Below are 21,584 nucleotides of genomic sequence, written 5' to 3'. Positions count from 1 at the left end.
TTCTGCTAATAATATCAAGTTCCTTTCTAATATCTTCATTTTTAATACGATTCTGCCATTCGTGTCATTTGTTCACTCTTCTAATTTTTCACAGAGAGTTCTGAGAAAAATTAGAGATATGAGACCACAGAATGAGAGCTCCCATACCTGTGATCTATATTCTCTAAACAAATGTTTTATTTCAAATCTCACTCATATCCATAAGTTAAAATTGGTGTGAATGCTCTGTCATCAACTAAACTGCTAGTTTAGTGTTCTGACTAATTTTTTTCATCATCATCAAATTCCTGCTATGTACCCTGAAGGGGTGTACAGGATATGATAGTACTACATGAAATATTTACATCATTACTAACTATCTACAATTTCCCTCCAAATCAGTCTGTTACTTGTGAAGACTCCAACATTATCAGATTTTATATTTCTATCGTCTAAGGCACTTTGTACCATATCAATCCAGCTATATCTTGGTCTTCCTCTAGGTCGTTTTCCTGCCAACCTGGCAGAGAAAAATTGTTTTGCTAATCTTTCCTCGCCCATTCTGTTTAAGTGACCATACCACCTGAGATTAGCTATGCTAACGCATTCCTGGATGCTGACAATGTCAAGTTCTTTCCTAATATCCTCGTTATAATATGATATTGCCATTGATGCCATCTGTTCACGCCTCTAATCTTTCACAGGACTCTCATATCTGCGGTCTCTAGTCTTTGGTCAAGTGTTTTACTTCTGACCCAGCTCTCAGATCCATAAGTTAAAACAGGTTTGAACACTGTCTTGTATACAGCTAATTTAGTGTTCCGACTAATTTCTCTCTTATTCCACATGAATTTATTCAATTGACTTCCTACCATACCAGCTTTGTTGATTCTGTTGTCTATTTCAATATTTAATTACTTGTTCTGAAATGTTTTACTTGTTCCACAAGTTCTCCATTCACAACACAGTTAACATTTTCAATGATTCTGCCTATTTTCATTGTCTTCGTCTTTTTATTGCTGACCTTCATTCCATATCTATTACAACAGTTATTCAATTTAGTCAGTGAGTCTTGCAGACTTGTAGCAGATTTATTTAGAAGTATAACATCGTCTGCATAAAGCAAGGAGCTGACATTAACATCTCCAATTTTGATATCAGGTTTAATACCACTTTCCTTCATAATGTAATCCACATAGATAATGAATAACAGAGGGGATAATGTTCATCCTTGTCTCACACCAGATTTAACATTAAATCATCTTCCTGTACTTCCTTCAATTCTAACTGCAGACTTACAACTAAAATAAGGACTAAGTATTGCTTGATATAATACCCCATATAACTGTAGTGTATTGAATAGCTTTTCTCTTGGCACCTTGTAATATGCCTTTTCCAGATCTACAAAACTTAAATATAGATCTTTGTTATATTCCCATGATTTCTCTACTATTTGTCATGAAGTGAAGATCTGATCCTGACAGCCTCTATCTGACCTGAACCCAGCTTGTTCTTCACCAAGCTTTTCTTCCACAATTCTTCTCAACCGTTTCTCAAGTATACTTGCATAGATCTTGCCAGGAGCACTCAGTAGTTGAAATACCTCTGTAATTCTCACATTCAGTTTTATTTCCCTTTTTATATATGGGTACTATCAGAGCTCTACTCCAATCATCGGGAATTCGTCCCTCTGTCCAGGCCATCTGAACTATGCAGTGCAGCCACTGTAAGACTTTTATACCACCATACTTCAGCATTTCTGGTCGAATATCATCTACTCCTGCTGACTTTCCACATTTTAAGCCTTGGATGGCTTTTTCTACTTCACGTATGAATATGTATTCCTGAGCGCCTGATCAGTGTTTTTTACCACCGTGCTGTCATCACTGCTTGTTTCATTTAGGTTTTTCAATGTAATTGCTCCATACTTCAAGGATATCTTTTTTTCCCATTTTCATGTCACTTATCATCTGTAACTGCTTTTACAGCACTCTTTCCTCCATTTCTAAGCTTCTTCAACAACCTCCAGAATATTTTGCCACCTTCTTATTATTTATTTCCTATGTTCTTGCCAAAGTCCTCCCATGACTTTAGTTTAGCTAGTTTTACACAGTGTTTAGCTTTCTTACATTTGTCTCTGTATTCTCTAAGAGCACAAGCTGACTTATTTGCCAGGAACTTTTGATATGCTTTCTTCTTTTTTTTCACTGTCTCTTTAACTTCCTGTGTCCACCATGGAGTTCTAATTTTTCTATCCTTGCAGACAACTTCACCACATGCCTCTCTAGCAGAATCAATCAGGGATTTCTTCAAGGCTTGCCACGGAATCTCCAAGGTTTGGTTCCTGTTCTCAAACTCTTTCATTTTTTCTTCAATAATCTTTGTGTATTTTAGTCTACAGTTCACATCTGAGAGCTGCTCAACTTTTATTTGCTTTAAAACTTTCTTACATGTTATTCTTTTCAATATGAAATTCAATTTTATCCTGCTCAAGACTAAATAGTGATCACTTCCAATTTCAAATCCGCTGTACACTCTGGTGTCCTGCACCAGGGAGGAAACATCACTATCAACAATAACATAGTCAATGACATTTCTTATTCCTTGCCTCTTCTCTCCACGTGAATTTGTGCACATTTTTATGTTGGAACAATTAAATACTTACTTGTCTGTATGTTCTACACTAAGAAAGCTGGTGATGTTTTTCACATTCCTATTTTCTTAGTTTTTTTTATTGCTGATTTTAATGCCAAATTTGTTCTGGGAGTTATTCAATTTAGTTTCTGAATTTTGAATACTTGATTAACTTAAAAGTATATCATCTACATAAAAGTAAGGAGCTGAGATTAGCATCTCTAGTTGTGATATCAGATTTAATCCCATTTCCCTTCATCATGCAATGCAATGAAAAAAATGAATAACACTGGAGATAGTTTGATAGAAAATCAAGTGCGAGACACACTATCTGCTTTATCCATTCACATTTTTAATGCTTACTTACAACTTAAAGAGCTGCTCGATATAATGTCCCATTTACACTACCTAACTGCAGGATTTTTGACAACTTTTCTTTTGGCAGTTAGCACGTTCCACTTGTTAAATACCATGTAAAATACACAGTTCTCAACTATGTTAATACAAAAATAAAATAAAATATTATTTTATATATATATATATATATATATATATAATTTTTACTCTTGTTATAAATATATAAAAAGAATAATTGTGCAGTTAAGTTTAGGTGCTAATTAATGCTTATGTTTGGGTTTAAATGTTGTGAACCTGTGGAACAAGTAAAACATTTCAGCTACTTAGGCACAATTTTTACTGAAGATGGTAAACTAAATATAGAAATAGACAACAGAATCAGCAAAGCTGGTATGGTGGGAAGTCAATTGAATAAATTCATATGGAATAAGAAAGAAATTAGTCGGAACACTAAATTAGCTGTATACAAGACTGTGTTCAAACCAATTTTAACTTATGGATCTGAGAGCTGGGTCAGAAGTAAAACACTTGACCAAAGACTAGAGACCGCAGATATGAGAGTCCTGAGAAAGATTAGAGGCGTGAACAGATGGCATCAATGGCAATATCATATTAAAAATGAGGATATTAGGAAAGAACTTGACATTGTGAGCATCCAGGAATGCGTTAGCAGAGCTAATCTCAGATGGTATGGTCACTTAAATAGAATGGGAGAGGAAAGATTAGCAAAACAAGTGTTCTCTGCCAGGTTGGCAGGAAAACGACCCAGAGGAAGACCAAGATATAGGTGGATTGATACGGTACAAAGTGCCTTAGACGATAGAAATATAAGATCTGATAATGTTGGAGTCTTGACAAGTAACAGACTGATTTGGAGGAAAATTGTAGACAGGAAGTTAGTAATGATGTAATTTTTTCATGTAGCACTGTCATATCCTGTACACCCCTTGAGGGTACATGGCAGGAATTTGATGATGATTGATGTTTGGGTTTAATGGAATGAAAATAGCATAATTAAATAACAGATTTAATGGCTGTAATATTTCATCTTCACATAAACATCATCTGGGGATAGAATATAACAAGAGTACCCTCTAGAGATACTAGTAGGCAGCCTTGGGGGGGGGTCTAAGAATTACTATTTCCCCAAATCTTGAAGTTTTACACAACCATATTTATTAAGATTCTTTTTTTTTTTTTTTAAAAGCCTCATATTTGTATTTTGGTACAGTGAAGTACAGTATTTATTTATTTATTATTATTATTTTGATTCTGTGCAAGGTGTTCAAAATGCAGTTTGCTACACTTGACTAACCATAATTGTATGGCAATGGCTATATTTCTTGAATTCTTCAAGATAGAAGGTTGCAGATCTCCCAGCTTGTCCATAATATGACAAGTTGCAAGAACAAAGAACCATGTACACACCTTGAGGAAGGAAGGGCATTGTTTTTCAGGAAAGCGAATAAGGGCATCCAGCTTCATTAGCCCACTTTCATCAGGGAACCAGGATGAACAATGAAAAGTAAGTTACTTGTACAAACTCCAAGTCAACATCAACAGAGTTTTCCAGACCATCAACATAAGATACATCAATGGAAGATAAACAGAACTAACAGAAGAACTGGATAAGTACCAGATTGATACTATAAGTGTTAACAAAGCAAAAAGATGAAATTCTTCTAAGCAACAAATAAGAATGTTACATTCAGATAATAATGACCAAGGAAAGAAGGTCATAGTATTCAACACTAAATACAAGGATAATCTTCTTGAATGGCAGGTAATATCAAGAGCGTGATGTGAGCAAATATCACATGTGGAATTGGACAATGAGACTTATTTCTGCCTACAGTCACACATGAAGAACTGCCTACAGTTCTAATGAAGAAGTGGAGAAATTCTTCAAAGGCATTAGAAGAAGACAGCTGACACACACACCCACAAAGAGGAAAAAATGGTCCTTGTTGAAGATCTGAACAGCAGAGTAGGAATTATGACCAGACATAGAAATGTTTCAAAAAATTTGGAGAAAAGAACAAGGCTAATAATAGTGGTAAATGCCTGCTGATTTTCTGTTCAAGACATGGACTAGTCATTACTAACACCGAATGCCAACATAAAGATGAGCATAATTTCACATAGAGAGAAGGCATGAAGTCTCATTGACTGTTATTGGTGATAGCAGTATTTTCACACCAGGTTCAAACACAAGGTTTTGATCTGGTGCATATGGAAAAAGTTTGAAACAGGAAGCAGCAGTAACCATTTACTTTTGAGCAGGATAAAATTGAATATCATACTGAAAAGAAAATTGTGTAAGAAAATGACAACTGCTTCCTATTTCAAAACTTCTGGATATTTAGCAGCAGATCCTGAAGAAAACATTGATTGATTCAGCCTGAGAGGTTGTCTGCATGGACAGAAAAATCAGAACTCAATAGTAGATACAAGAAGTTAAAGAGGTATTTAAGAAAAAGGGGAAAGTATATTAAAAGTTCCTGGCAAGTAAGTCAGGGAATAAACTGAATGAAGTTCATTTTATTCATGCAATGGGTTTCAGTTAATAAAATTTTGAACATAATGAATATCATTTAAATCAAAAAGATGATAAATAAAATATACACGTCTATATATTATTTAATCAACAACTTTAATAGCTTTTCTCCTTACCTTCGGTATCTATGTACAAATTCAGTAACTGCAACAAAATTAAATGATCTGTATCCTGCAGATAGAAAAAAATAAAAGTTTGTTTATTTCCTTTAAGTATAATACTCAAAACTTCTATGTCAGCAATCACATACAGAGTTTACACAACAATGTAAAGATTGCACATAACATGTCTAATGATACATGCAATTAAATTATTATTAGAGTCTTCACTTTAAAGATATAGCATCTGTTGGAAAATGTTTAGTTTTTTACTTATGTTAAATAATTTCCTGAAGATGCTCTCAGCTATATACATTTCCATTATATAAATATTTTTAAACGTCATTGTGTCAACTGTTGAGCAGTTCTCTCTAAGATTGTTAAATTCAGAGAATTAGAAGAGACTGAAAAATTCATTAAGTTTCCAGACACTATAAAATTCAATGAATTAAACTTGCATATGTTTTTGTGGATAAATATGGATAATTTTGAAATGCAGTTGATTGATTTTTAAAGTAGCTCAATTTGGAGGCAGATATTTGCTGACCTCAGAGTTGACTCGGAAAATATTGAAAAAAGAAATGATTAGAGAGGCGAGTAACAGAAAACGAGGTATTATGGACTTGGAATACTATTCCAGAAACTTTTGTATGTCTAAAAACCCTTGCAACAGCATCACTATCCATTTCTGCATCTACATTTCCTTGTGAATCATTGTTCTCAGCGATGAACTTTGTCAAGTCTTGTAATAGGAGTAGCCTTACAGATGAAACTAGTAGCGCATGCATATCTTGAAAGGTTACAAAATATAAACCTGATATAAATTATCTGTCAATCAGTGATGCAGCAGAAGTCTCATCGATGCTAAATAAATAAAAATGTCAACTATTTTTCTTTCTCTAGTTTTGATATGATGTTTTTTGCTAAAAATGGTAAAGATTAACTTCTGTTTAATATGTTATATAGGTAAAATAACATTTTATCTGTATTTTTATGTATTATTCATAAGAGATTAAAAATTAATAAAAGAATATATTTAATTTTACTTTCTTTTATTGTGCTTTAGTCAAGTAAAATGATTGAGATTGTGCACTGTAATATACTGGAAAAACTTATGTCTGAATTGATCTTCATAAAAAAAAAAAAAAAAATATCAGAATTATTGTTTACTCTTTTGCTGATGTTAATAATTGTGTCTTTAAATTGTGTGGCTGTATGTGGCAGCTAGAACTTAAAGGCAAATAAAAAATATCCACGCTATCAACAGGGTAGGATTTTTAAGTAAAAATTCTGTCACTAATTTTTACATTCATTCAATCTTACATGACTTACAATAATCACTCTTCTAACATTCTTTGATTTTACCACTCTAGTGTGATTTTTGATTATTTGAAAAGATTCTCCCAATAATTACAAGATACCAAATAATAAGTTCCCAAAATTTCAGTTGGGACGTGAAAAAATTTTGCATCAAAGATTTAGCGATTCTGGCATGCACACTTATAAAGGTTGCCTACCCCTGACATATGCAGTAAATGCTGTATCTGGTCTCTCCACTTTTTTGTGGTCTGCCTTTTGGCCTTATCCCCTTAATTTCATTTCATACATAAATTATCCTGATAGGTGCTAAATGAATAATTATTATGGATGATTTAAATTATCCAAACAACTGACTTGGTAGTAAAGAAAACTCGTGATAACATTGAAGGAGAATTTACTGAACCGTTGCGAAAAAACTTTCCCAAGCAGCATGTGAAAGAAGCAACTTGAAACTAAAGAGTGTTAGATTTGGTCATAACATCAGAAGGTGTCTCAGTTAAAGATGTGTGACTGTTCTGAAAGGACATTATAAGATATTGATTGATGAAATTTTTCATTATATGGAAGGTGGGACAAGGACAAGAGGGCATCTGTGGAAGTTAAGTTTGTGTGTGGTTAAGAAATATACAAGGTGAGAGCTAGATTTTTGTCTCATAGAACAACAGTTTACTCGTTGAAGTAGTGGGTGATATATAGATCCCCCCCTCCTCCTCCTTGATTCCCCGGAGACCTACTACTACCAATAATAATAATAATATTATTATTATTATTATAAACTAATACAGCATTTCAAAACTTGAATATTAATTCTGCATTTTCATTTTTATAATTTCATACTCTTCCAAGTTCTTTCTGATGTCCTCCATAGTTTGTATTTATACTTTTTTCATGTTTCTTGTTTTGTCTTAAGTCTGGTTCTCATCAATTCTTTGTGCTCTGTCATCAACCTACAACAGAACACAATGCTTGCGATTTCCTTTGTTCTGTTTGCTGCCATGTAAAACCTTTGTTCTGTCATCAATGTACGATTTCCCACCATTTTTCTTTGTGATGGCATTTGCTACTGCTGCAAAGATTAAGAGCCTTTACTGTTTATATCAGTGAACCTAAAACAGCATTCACTATACAGGACTTAAGACAGGATTTTTCAATATTCATTATAATGGTTTTCACTATAGCCCAAATCAATCATAACAGAAGATGGAATCTTTATCTGAAATTCTGTTCATGAAGAAAGAACATGGAAGGACAGAATGAAATGTAGAGCAATAATCCAACTGAGAGTTTCTGGTGGAGCATTTGTTCATATATATATATATATATATTTCAGAAAGTTAATATTAAAAATTGATTATAGGACTCAGGAAAAGTATCACATACCTTTAAAAATCTCATCAGATATTCTAAACAATCATCACTTAATTTTACAATATACTGATTCTCCCTATAAAGTAAAAAGTTAATTACATATAATTCTTGCAAGAAATGCTTTAATTAAAAAAAAAACAAAGTGAAAAGAATTTCTGAAATAATGAATTATAAATTGAATATTACTTTTAATCAGTTTTCATTATTCAACCTACACAGCTCAGTTGGCAATGATGATGTCCTTCATTTGTAAATGACTGGATTCAAATCTTATCTAAGATAACTCAAATGACAGCTCTTTAAATGAAGATGTTGGCAGGTGACAAAGATTTTTCTGCCTGGAAACTTTGAATTTTTCATTCCATTAAACAGGCAACAAATCCAGAATATATGCAATGGAGAGTCACAGCAGACTATGGAATAGGACAACCGCATATCACAGCAATTACATATATGAAGCCAAGTTCCATGACTATTACAGACCATCAAGACAAATATTTATGGAGAAGATTTGATGATGAGATGGGACTAATGTATTTCACAATACATAGTGACATGGAAAAATGAAGTGAAAAAAGTTGGCGAGCAATTTGCAAAACTGACACTAAGATTACTCTTAGTTAAAGTCAAGCAAGAACATGAGTCTATCCTTGGAAGTTTATTAGTATGTAGTGAATGAGAACACATTTAACTGGAGGTGATGGATAAATAAATTTAAGGCATAGAAGGATCACAAACAAAGCAATAATTAGAACAAGCCTTCTACAATTTTCTCAAATTTTTAAAATTTAATCAGAACACTTATGAAAATCTTGAAAGTTTATTTTTCACTTGGTTAGAGTATAATAAAATTAGTTTAATCCTTTATCCAAGTGTGAGCAAACAAAGTTTGCTCCTGAAAGTATCTTCAGGGCTGGGGTGAAGATGACCTGCTAATGCTTCTGCCTGGTATCTCCACTTGGGCCTGGATCCCACTGAAGAGACCTCAATAAAGGTCGAAACTAGTCTGGGTAGTGGCCCTTCCCTTAATGCATAACATTAGACATATCCACAAGGAGATGTGTTTTGCATTATAGGAGATATTGAGATAGGAGTGTTGGTAGCTTGCTCCACCTTTGCAACGAGTTGCCTTGGTGTTGTACCACCTTACCCCAGTCCTGAAGATACTTTCAGGCACAAACTTTGTTTGCTCACACTTGGATAAAGGATTAAACTAATTTTATTATACTTATGAGAATCACTGATTTTAAAGCTTATTGGCAGGCAATTTCAAATACTTATACATAATTCACTTCTACTGTCAAACATGACATGGCTTTCTTGAAAATAGAACCAGAATGTAGCCATGTATAATTATGCCAGTATCTCTTGAGAGAACAAACAAACAAACAAAAAAAAATGGTAGTAGTTATTATATATTTAGCTAGTAACTAAGATAAAATTCAATAAGTTCCTAAAGCCTATACCAACATATACCAAGCTGAAATGACTCAGTTTTGTTGTTGCATTAATACAATGATATTAAAAACAGATAATATCCATGCCCATAGATCAAAAACATAACAAAAGGAAGAATAAAGGCATTAAGTATGCCAAAACACTGCTGATAATCAAATAATGGAAACATGAAATCAAAAGAATCAATTTTTGCATGGGATTTGTATAGAATAGTAAATCAGCATCTTCAAAATACCTCCTTATAATGTATTTTTAATGGTATTACTACACCAAGCAAACTAAGATCTGTTAGCATCCACTTGGAGAACATAAGATATACATTTGCTATCATTATTATGGCAAGCTTGGACCAGCAGACCATGCATTGGACATACTTTCATACAGGATTAGATGAAAGAAAACCAATACACTATATACAAGTCATTACAGATCAGAATTGTCCATTACAATTTGAATTGTTTCACTAACTCACATGTAAACTCTAACATGCTGTTTCATCTGAAGATGCTGGTTTGAAATATAAACTAGTTAATAAACATTTTTATATAATTTAGTTTGTTTGGTGTTGTAATACCATTAAAATAAGTTATGAATAATGTCCAACGTCTAAGTTTGTCAATTAGATTAAAGACCATCCTTGTTTACTCAACATCCAAGCATATACCTAACAAATCAATGCATCATGGAAATCTAAAAATCAGACAGTAAATTGGAAGCTGCACTCTTACATTCCTTACAAGGTATGAGGAGCTATTTTTTTAGTTTTGAAACTATTATTATAGCATGTATAGAAAAAATTTAATGAAAGGAAGAGACAAGCTAACATCTTGGCTCCTTAACTTTTACAAGAACTAATGTATATGTTACCGCTAAAGTGCGAAAACCGTTAATGTGCACATTACCTAGCTAATCTGCAGATTAACTGATTTGCTCCGTTAACATGCGGAATCAAGAGTTTTCCGCATTTTACCTAGGTAATGTGCACATTAACGGCTTCCGTATCGTTAAAGTTCAAAAGTTTGTTTCTCTCATTTCCTTTCCCTACTCCTTCCCCCCTCTCCCTCCACTTTTAGTTTGTTTTTTTAATAAGTAAACATAATTTTATCATGTTTTTTTTTCTTAATTGTAATAATATTTACAACCGTTTGATTCCTTGTATTATATTAATTGATTGATGATTGATTCTATCTACTAATTTGTTGATTGTGTGATTGTATTAACTTGATTCTTTAGATATCAAAAAATAAATAAATAACATTATCTTAATTTAAACATACAGAAACGTTGCTGTTGTTCCAGCAAAGATCTTATTTTCACTTTAACGAGTGCCTAGTAGGTAATTTGCAGATTACCTAGGTAATTTGAGAAATGAAACAATTTTCCGCACATTAACGGATCACTGTAGTTAATCTGCACAATACCTAGATAATCTGCAGAATAACTGATTTCTGCACTTTAGCGGTAACATATATATAGATTAAAAAAAAAAAAAAAAGACAAGCTTGTTATAGAGGAAGTTATGCTATGGAATTTCAAATCAGGACTTTTTTTTTTTTTTGGAAAGATGAATAAGTTCAATATAACAGTGTTTGTTATAAACATAACAGGCTGCAGTATTTTCTCACTCACTCAAACAAATAATTAGCATTCCACTGTTATGCTGATGTGTTCTAGTACTTTAAGTTTTCATCACACACAAAGAATGAAAAATCAAAATTTAACTCCAAATAATGAATGTAGCAATTTGAAGTGGTCAAATGCATGAAAAAAAAAGTATACAAAGTACTAATTTATATAGATAATTTACAGAGCAACTACTTTCCATTCTGATCACATGATCTGACTGTGCTTCTCATTTCTTGGATTGCTGGAAGTTAATACTTATGATCTATAAAGGCAGATATTTTCTGTGAATACCATGGTTAAAAAAAAAATTTAAAAAAAAAAAGATGAAAAAAGAATAGCAGTGCAAAAAAAAGGACTCATAAAAGTGTCACAATGATGAGTGTAATTAGATTTTCAACATTTATAATTTATATATTATCATCATCATCATCTTCCTTATACCCTCTTTTACCTTGTGGTGTTGAGGTAAAAGAGGGATGAAAAACCCCAGAATAAACTGGGGAAAAAACCCTGATATAAAGAAAAAACCTTTATATAAAAGAGGGATGAAAAACCCCAGAATAAACTGGGGAAAAAACCCTGATATAAAGAAAAAACCTTTATATATTTTATAATTTTAATTTGAGCCTACATAGCTCAGCCAGTTTCCACAAAGTCCTTTGGTGGAAAAGACCTGGGTTCGAATCCTGTCTAAGATGCAAAGAACCTTTATAAAGGCTTTTCAATTTAAAGTGAGTTAGTTAGCCTGTAGCATGGTTTTTCCTCCCCAAAAACTCTAGTTTTTCATCCTGCAACCAACAATTCTATATATTTAAGCATCTATGCTAATATTGTCTTAAAATTATGGTTCCAAAAGCTAAGGATACGAAGCAGGTTGTACTTAATGGCATTGTAATAATTACTGTGTATTATTATTATTATTGTACAATTATATAATTTATCATAAATTATTATACTAAATAAATATTTTAAATCAAATTCAACATTCAAAAAATGTTCCAGTCAAACTTTTGGACATTAGGTTTTTCTATTTTACCACACACACAAGTGAATACCACAATACACACCTAAATTCCTTTACATTTAAATAATTTGATAAATCTTGCATCACAAGGATCTTTGGGAGTGCCTCAATTACTGATCTGTAGTGATCAACATGAAGGAATAAACTATGATGCCTGGAATGGAACTTCTGTGCTATAATAAACAACAGAAAAAAGCTTTATTAAAAATGGGTAATAAAATAATAATCAATAATATATTAGCCCAATGAAAATTCACCTTATATTTAGAGCTTACCTGCAATTTTATGGCCATTACTGATTAATTCTAGATAAAGATGAACAAACATAGGATACATAAGATAAGTCAATTCACTTTTAAATGGTTCTGATGATTCACTAATAAAAGTCTTCAACCTAAAATAGAGTGGATAAATTGTAAGATAAAGAGAAATTATACCAGAGACTAATGTTCATTCAGATTAAAAAACAGGTGGTTTTATAAATGTAATAAGTAACTGACAAGGCATCATTTATAAACCATTTATCCAATAGTTTTGAGAAAATTTTTTTTGCTCAATTAAATTCACTTCTAATGTTTTTGCCCTACAGCTCTCTCTCTCTCTCTCTCTCTTCATTTCTCTTTTTCAGCAGTTTAAATGATCAATGTCAGTAATATTTTCATAATTTGAAAATTCCTTCTATTTAAATTGTAATAGTAGTACATGATAAACAGTGGATATTTTGAAACAAAATTGTCAAAAGAAATGGATATTATTTCTGGGAAAACTCCTAAATGTCAAAAGAAAGTTCTGTATCGATTCTACATTTGATATTATCATTATCATTGAACATGCTTCTTCTCAGTAAGACTAGATTTCAAGTATAGGATTTTTACATACATTTGTGGACAACTGGCTACATAATACAGACTTGGGAAAGGCAAGTGGTATGTAGCCCTAAGTTCAAATCTCATCAATGAAAGTAAGAGTCAAAATTACAAGTTAATTTGTAATTTTGACTCTCCCAACAAACACACACACAGTACAACTATACTACACTGAAGATGTGTATGGATAAGAGGTTAAAGAGAAAGAAGGAATCGATTGACATATATTTCTTGAACAAGTGAAAGCTGTAGTCTTTGGGTAAGATAGAATGAGAGAGGCTCTCCAAAATAACAGTTAGATGCAATTAATGAGGAAGAAATATTGTTTCAGGAAGATAAGTATGAAGCTGAACAGTAAATGTTGACCAGAAGCTGCTTGTTCTTATAGGTCTTGGAATAAAATGAAGGAAAATGCCAGAAGCTAGTTCAGAACATTTTTCATGGATATATACCTATAGAAGAGAAATAATGTAGAAATAGTCTATAAAAGAGTAATCAGAGTGAATCCGTTTATCCAATCCACTTAATCAGACTGCTCTCTTCTAAATAGCATCAAGCTATCTAGAAGAGGGAAGTTTTTGGTGCAATATCCCAAAATTTGTGAGCAGGGTTCCAAAGTTGGATAGATTTGGAATTTATAAGGGCAGCAGTCGTGCATATGAGAAGTAGTATGTTGAGTGAGAAAGTCCTCGCCACTTTTTTTTCTTTTTTTTTGAGGATAAAGAGGTTACTATTTCACCAGAAAGGGATGCAGGTGTAATAAAGAGAAATCTGATCATGTTTTGGGATCTGGATATTATGAAATGAAACTGGAAGTGAAGATGAAGATCTTTATTGCAAGAAATAAAACAAGACTGTTTTGAAAGAATTAAATTCACAAGATTATCCTCACCCCACTGAAGAATAGAAAGAAATCAGGGTTTTTTTTTATTTTTTTTTTTTTAATCCTTATGTTGTTCCTACCTATGAAAGGTTATTTGCAAATTTATAGTACATTTTATAATGTGAGTGGACTAAGGATAGTCTATTTCTATTTTATCAATTTATATTTTGTATTTTTAATTTATTTTTTTAAATAGTACAGAAACCTGCTCTAGAGACCAAAGATGGAACTTCAAGCCACTTAAAGTCTCTCAATAGGCAGGATGGCAGTCTCACACTGGGCAATGAAATTCATCTTCCACCTGAAGACATCACATACAGCCATGACCATAACAAGATTCAAACCCACAGCTTGTTGGTTGGAGCTAACTATATGGCTGACCAGGCTGGTAATGGTTCTGAATGACTATGCACAAGGTTTGTTAAATTAAGAAAGGAATGAAATGTACAAAACGATGTTCAGATTTGAGGTAAGTGGCAGCTGGTCACTCATGCACAGGAGGAAAAAAAATATAGGTAAAAGTTTAAGCCAATTTTTAACATATGGATCTGACAACTGGATTAGAAATACTTGATCAAAGACTGAAGATCACAGATACGAGAGTTTGAGAAAAATTAGCAATGAACAGATGGCATCAATGTCATAATCACATTAAAAATGAGGATATTAACTCGACACTCTTAGGATTCAGAAATGTGTGAACAGAACTAATCTATGTTGTATGGTAATAAATGCAAACAGAATGGGAGAAGAAATGTTAGCAAACAGGTGATTTTTGCTGGGATGGCACGTAAAAGATCTGGAGGAGGACCAAAACATAACAGATGGCAATGCTGGAATTCTGATAACAGATTAATTTGGAGGAAATTTATGAAGAGGCAGATAATATGTAAGCTTTTTATAATAATGATGTAATAATGATGAATAATAATGATATAAGCTTTTTATGTAGTACTAATCATAATATCCTTTACATTTCCCCCTATGTGTGTGTGTGGGGGGGGGGGGGGTCAGGAAATTTATGATGGAGAAAATCAAAACTTAAAGTAATCATGAGAAAAGTTGGTAGCATTAGGAAAATGAAGACAAAAAAAAAAAAGAATTTCATAGAGATTTTTAGTTGAAGAAGAAAAAAAAAAAGAAGATTCTAGGTTGGGACACTAACACAGATCACCATTTCTGATGTGATATATAAAAGCAAACAGCTGGTTATTATCCTTCCTTTTTAATAAGGTTCACTGTTCAAGAACCCTTTTAGGTTTAAACTTGTCAATGAAACCAACTTAAAGCTATACTGCATTATGCCAGATTTGTATTATCAGTATTTGTTTTAATTTTGTAATTTTTACATACAGCTTACATATAAATATATTATTCTCTTGACTGCTATCACTGCTGCATTGCACCTTATGTGATCAGAATATCCCTACATATGACAACTGCTACATCTAAAACTTAAAGTGATTAAATTTACCTATACAGGGGGTCCTCGACCTACGTCGTTTCGACTTTACAGCAGTAATCCCATAAATAATTTTAAAAATAAATTTCGACTTGAAGCAGCGCAACGTAAAATTCAAACGTTGCGGGCGAACTTGTTTGTGAGTGCGGCAGAAGAATACGCTGTTACACGGTGTTTCTTTGGGAGAGGTGGCGTCGCTCGAGTCCCAGCATACGCTCTTTGGGTACCGCATGCTTTGTTTACATCCGCTCTCTCACTTTTGTGTTTGTATTTTTTTGCGACTTTTTATCCTTCAATATGGCTTCCAAATGTAAGGCAGACTCTTCCGATGGCAGTGTGTTGAAGAAAAAGAAAGCCATTACATTAGAAGTGAAATTAGACATTATTAAAAGGGCAAAAAAAGGAGAAATGCCAACGAACATCAGCCGCGCATTGAACTTAAGTCGTACCACAGTCGGGAATATTACCAAGGATAAAGTTTGCATCCTTGAACACGTGAAAGGATTGGCTTGGAAAGGGTTATGGATTGCCTGCAGTGTTATAGGGAGATATATACGAGGAGAAGAGGATGGCATCATTCCAGACTAGCCTGGAACGTTTTTTCATGAAGGTAGAGAGGCCTGCAGCAGGTGCTGGTACCTCAACTGTCTCTTCAACCACAGGATAAAAGATAAAGAATTGTTTTAATTTTTTTTTTTTTAATCACCTGTACAGAATGTACAGTTTCATTTGTCATTTTGGGGATTGTTCTCATTTTTATGTTTGTTTTTTTATTACAGTTTCATTTTTGTCCTTTTTCTGTACTATACAGTAATTATGTTCTCCCTTTCATTTTCCTATGGTCTAGTTCTGTTTCTTGACATATACGTATGACTTTAGAGTGTTTTAGGTTAGGTAAGTAACTTAGCTATGGTAATTCCGACTTGCATCGAAAATCGCCTTACGTTGGTCCGCAGGAATGGATCTCCGACGTAACTCAAGGACCCCCTGTACTTATTAATGAATCTTACTATGCTGCTTTTTGGCAAATTTCAACAAGTTCTATAATAAAAAAAGCAATACTACAGATGGAGTATTATATTAATGAGAGTAGCTGCAAGTAGTTGATGAAGATAGTGTTCTACATGATCTGGGGTGATAGTAGAGTGCAAATTAAAGTTTAGAGGTCACAATGCTAAGGTTAAGTTGTCACTGGATGAAGAACACTAACTTGTAGGAATAATTAAGTTATTCTCTCATTTTATAAGACTCTGATAAGACCACATTTGGAGTACTATGATCAGATATAGTCAACTGGAATTCATCGAGAGGAGGAAACAGTTGAAAAGATTCAGCTGTGGGCAATTAAAGATAATGTCTGGACTGTAGAATTAGGCATATGATGAGATTAAAAGGAACTGGTCTTCAAAATCTAAAATATAGAAAAATTCTTTTCTATATTTTTGAAAGAAATTTTTGCAGCTTATGACAGGTGTGCAAGCTATGTAAGAAAGTAGACTGGAAGAAAGTAGTCCAGATTCTTATATCATATGATAAGTGAATGGAATAAGCTGCCATTGGACACTGTGAGTGCATTTTCAGTTAATGTTTTCAAGCCAAGTACCTAGAGAGTGAATGACTTATAAACAGCCCTTCTTGATGAGCCCCTAACTCTGTAGGTACCCATTTATAATAACAATAATACAATTATAACTTTATTCGATATTAGTGATAGTGGTTTTAGATTAGAAAAAAATCCCATATAATGATATGCATTTACTAAAACTTAAATTACAATAAGAGAAATATTAAAATTCCAGTATTCATGTCTGTGTTATAATCAGCACTCTTTGAAACACTCCATGCCAATTAAATATTTATGAACATTATAAATAAGTAATTTATTATGTCATTTAGATATGACTTTCACCTTGTAAATTGTTGATCTATTGCAGCTGCATCCCCACTAATGCTGCTGAGACTAATGGCATTTCTTACTCCAGTTTCTGTTTGAATCATTCCATGTAATGCCATTTCATGAAGGGTCTGGTGAAGTTTTAATTCGCTTTTCTTATATATTTCGTTATCCTAAAGAAAACAGTAAAATGAAGTAAATAAATGAAAAAAATCATTTAAAGTATTGACAATACTGTAGTTTCAAGTTATATATATAATAATATTAGCAATTGAAGGGAAGGGGAATTCTTCTGGAATATTCACCATTCCAAAGGAAATAACTATATAAATATAAGATAAAAGATACATAAATGTATTAAAGCTCTGATCTGATGTAAGATTATCAAGATATTTTCTCCCTAACAGATTGATGCAGCACTAAAGCAAAAAATCCTTTTTATTTCCATAATAAAGATGCCTTCCAATAGTAAAAATATCATTAAACTTTTAAAGATGTTTATTCCATCTTAAAAGATAGAAGGAAATATTTTTTTATTTTAAATCCAAAGTAGGGCATTTTACAACTGTTGTAGTTTGGATGCTTAAATAAGCTTACAATATTTATAATTTACTATAGAACAAAATAATATATAAAACACAGTAGAGATATATACACTTCAAAATTAAAGCTGCTGTTTAACAGAAATGCAAGTTTCATAATTGTCAGCAAATGAAATAACATCTGCATTAAGTAAATACTACATGCTATTCCCATGTACAAAAATAAATTATAGTAGCATAAGTAAAGAAGTACTCCCATTATGCAATTAGTTACGAGATTAATAGGTAATAATAGTTTATATGAAATAGTTAATAGAGTAGGAAATTTTCTAAATCTGCAGATGAGTACGACATAGAAATCAATGCTAAAATATAAGTTATACTATGTATATTATTTCTGGGAAAACTCCCATGTTACTCCTCTTAATAAACTATTATAATTACGGCTATTTTGCCTGCTTCAGTTTAGGAGTGCCCCTGTTTAAATGTCATTGGCTATTTACTCATGGATTCTTAGGGCATTGTAGATGTAAATTTACCAAAAAGTATATGTAGCATAAGGAAGAGAAATTTACACATACCTTTTTTTTTTGGGGTGTTGCGGCTTTTCTTCTTTCTGCGATGTCCAAAAACTACTGAGTGTGTGGAGGGAGGGGTAGGCAATTTGGGAGAATTAAATTAGAAAAACCCTGGTTTTTTTCAGTAATATATATATAAACATATATATTATATATTATGTTATAGGGTGGGGAAAAGGTGAAAGGGTTTTCCCCTCCCTATATAAAAAAATCAACCCTTTCACCTTTTCCCCACCCTATATAACATAATATATAATATATATGTTTATATATATATTACTGAAAAAACCCGGGTTTTTCTAATTTAATTATCCCAAATTGCCTGCCCCCCCCCTTCCATACACTCAGTAGTTTTTGGACATCGCAGAAAGAAGAAAAGCCGCAACACCCCAAAAAAGGCATGTGTAAATTTCTCTTCCTTATGCTACATATACTTTTTTGGTAAATTTACATCTACAATGCCGTAAGAATCCGTGAGTAAATAGCCAATAACAGTTAAACAGGGGCACTCCTAAACTGAAGCAGGCAAAATAGCCGTAATTATAATAATAAATATAAGTTATACAATTTTCTTTCCTGCAATCTGATTAAAAATGTTGCAAGCACATCGATAACCGACCAACTTACATATCCTTCTCGTCAAGCTTATTAAAATCCACTGGTTTGTAATAAATATTTAGATAAATTCCACTGCAGATAACTTCATTTACCAGAATAACCTTTAAATTACGAAAGAATGCACTATATAAATACGTTCCAACCGCTTATTGTGAGACTGTATGCTGATGTGACTTAACAGAGAAATGTCAGATAAATGAATGAAATTATGGACCGGCTAACTTCAAATAAAACCCACTAGAAATTATGTGTAGGAAAACATTCAGACAATTATTAATATAACCCAAAAGAGGGAGAAACTATGATCGGTACTACAGAATTACGAAAAAACTGTACCGATCAATATGAACTCGGGGAGTAGACAGCGAGTCACATAGGTTAAGCTTGGTTCATGACAATAATTCATTTCACTGTACTACAGCTACATAGAAGAACGAATGTAAACAAAATTCATATATATGTTTATACATCCAAGAACATACAGCACACATATATTTCAAAAGCTTACCGTGTACTGGCGCCTCTTCAGATACCTGCCAAGAGTTGTAAAGGCTAATTCATTTCTGCTTCCCTTCATTTCAAATTCTATGTATATCGCTTAAAAATAATGACGATTGCTCCATTACCATGGAGCCATGATACTTCAAGCGCCGCCATACGGATAAAAAAATTTCAAATTTAATACTAATTAAATTTAAAATCATAAGTAATAAATATGAAATATATACATATAAATATATGTTGGGATAATAGACAAAATAGATCATTTGCGCATAATTACTGTTAATTATACACAATCTTATACATATAAGATTATCATTATACATATAAATATATGTTGGGATAATAGACAAAATAGATCATTTGCGCATAATTATTGTTAATTATACACAATCTCTAGGAAGGTAGTAAATGTGTCCTTTTCACTGTATGTTCTTTTTCACTTTGTATTTGTTTGTTTGATCGTTTTGTATTGTGTACACCAATAGACTCACCTGCATTTACTAGACAAGAGAAGGTGATCTAGATTTTTTCCCTCCTTCTGGAGAAGAGGTGGTTGATAAATCTCTCTCTCAAGAGTGAAAAGTGAAAACAGAACAACATAATGATCTCCAAAATTATTATTATTATTTATAAATTAAATAAAATGATTATGCATATTAATCTGATGATTTTGATTAAAGGGTGGCTGATGAACAGATATTAAACAGTGGTTTATGAAGGAGTTCAGTCCAGGAGAATGCAAGTGACCAGCAGGGCCGATTTTATCATTAGGTGAACCTGGGCAATTGCCTAGGGGCGCTAGACTTATTTAAGATGTAACAATTTTCTTGCTATAATATTCGGAGTAATCATAAATGTATACAAATGTATTGGTTTTGATTAATACATTTTTTAATGTTCATAATGATATTATTTTTATAAATACCCACATGTGTGCTTGTGTGAGTATGACAAAATATATATAGAGAGAGAATGTATAGGGGCGCCTAAATTTTCTTTGCTGTCGGGCATCAGATACTCTCGGACTGGCCCTGGTGACCAGTAGTGTACCACAGGGCTCAGCATTTAGTCCTCTGTTCTTTAATTTGTATATCAATGATATAGGAAATGATATGATAGGAAATATTCACTTCTTTGTTGATGATACCAAACTGAGAAGCACGATAGGTAAATGAAGGCGATGTAGAGATCCTGCAGGAAGACTTAAATAAACTAGCAGTATGAACAAAAGTAAATAGCAACCAGTTTAATGTGGTCAAGTGTAAGATGAAGCACTCTGGGAAGAAGATATCACAAGCTGTGTACCATATTGTAACACAATGCATATAACACAGTTTTATAACACAGTGACGGCTGAACTGGATAAGGGTAATGGGTATACAGCGATACTGCTGGACCTTGCTAAGGCCTTCGACAGGATACCACATGGAATTCTAATCAGTGAACTGCAGCATATGGGGATGGATATAGGGTTGGTGAGATTGATAGGAGGGTGGTTGATGGAGAGATATCAGAGAGTAGTTTCTTTAGGGGTAGAGTCCAAAAGCGACCTGTGACTAGTGGTGTGCTGCAGGGTTCTGTTCTTGGACCATTACTATTTAATTTGTTCGTTCACAATATAGGAAAGGATCTGAGAGGAACTGTTCATTTGTTTGCTGATGATGCAAAGTTGGGTAGAGCAATAGTGAATGCACATGATGTCAAAATTTTGCAGGAAGATTTGGATAGATTGGAGAACTGGGCTAAGGAGAATGGATGTCAATTTAATGTGGCAAAGTGTAAGTTATGCATTTTGGGGTGAAAAGATTAGCAGCAG

General features: G+C 32.9%; 1 protein-coding gene across 2 annotated transcripts in view; it reads right to left on the bottom strand.

Moving 5' to 3' along the window:
• LOC150107018 (TAF5-like RNA polymerase II p300/CBP-associated factor-associated factor 65 kDa subunit 5L) overlaps window positions 1-19,899 on the bottom strand; it is a 68,347-nt gene extending 48,448 nt beyond the window's left edge. For both annotated transcript variants that reach the window (XR_016548341.1, XM_090392892.1), the window contains exons 1-6: window positions 19,773-19,899; window positions 17,542-17,699; window positions 12,697-12,815; window positions 12,465-12,594; window positions 8,326-8,389; window positions 5,644-5,698 (exon numbers count right to left, since the gene is read on the bottom strand). Coding sequence is in view for 1 of the 2 variants with exons in the window: in XM_090392892.1 (XP_090249018.1) it covers window positions 5,644-5,698; window positions 8,326-8,389; window positions 12,465-12,594; window positions 12,697-12,815; window positions 17,542-17,699; window positions 19,773-19,841 (595 nt within the window). In the remaining variant the exon portion in view is untranslated. The remainder of the gene's footprint in view (window positions 1-5,643; window positions 5,699-8,325; window positions 8,390-12,464; window positions 12,595-12,696; window positions 12,816-17,541; window positions 17,700-19,772) is intronic.
• Between the last annotated feature and the right edge of the window lie 1,685 nt (window positions 19,900-21,584).

Source organism: Typopeltis vanoorti, chromosome 5 (assembly GCF_054136105.1).
Source record: "Typopeltis vanoorti isolate ZY-2024b chromosome 5, IOZ_Tvanoo_1.0, whole genome shotgun sequence".
In the NCBI taxonomy this organism is placed as follows: domain Eukaryota; kingdom Metazoa; phylum Arthropoda; class Arachnida; order Uropygi; family Thelyphonidae; genus Typopeltis; species Typopeltis vanoorti.
Note: the sequence above shows the minus strand (reverse complement) of the source record. Positions and strands in the feature narration are given on the sequence as shown.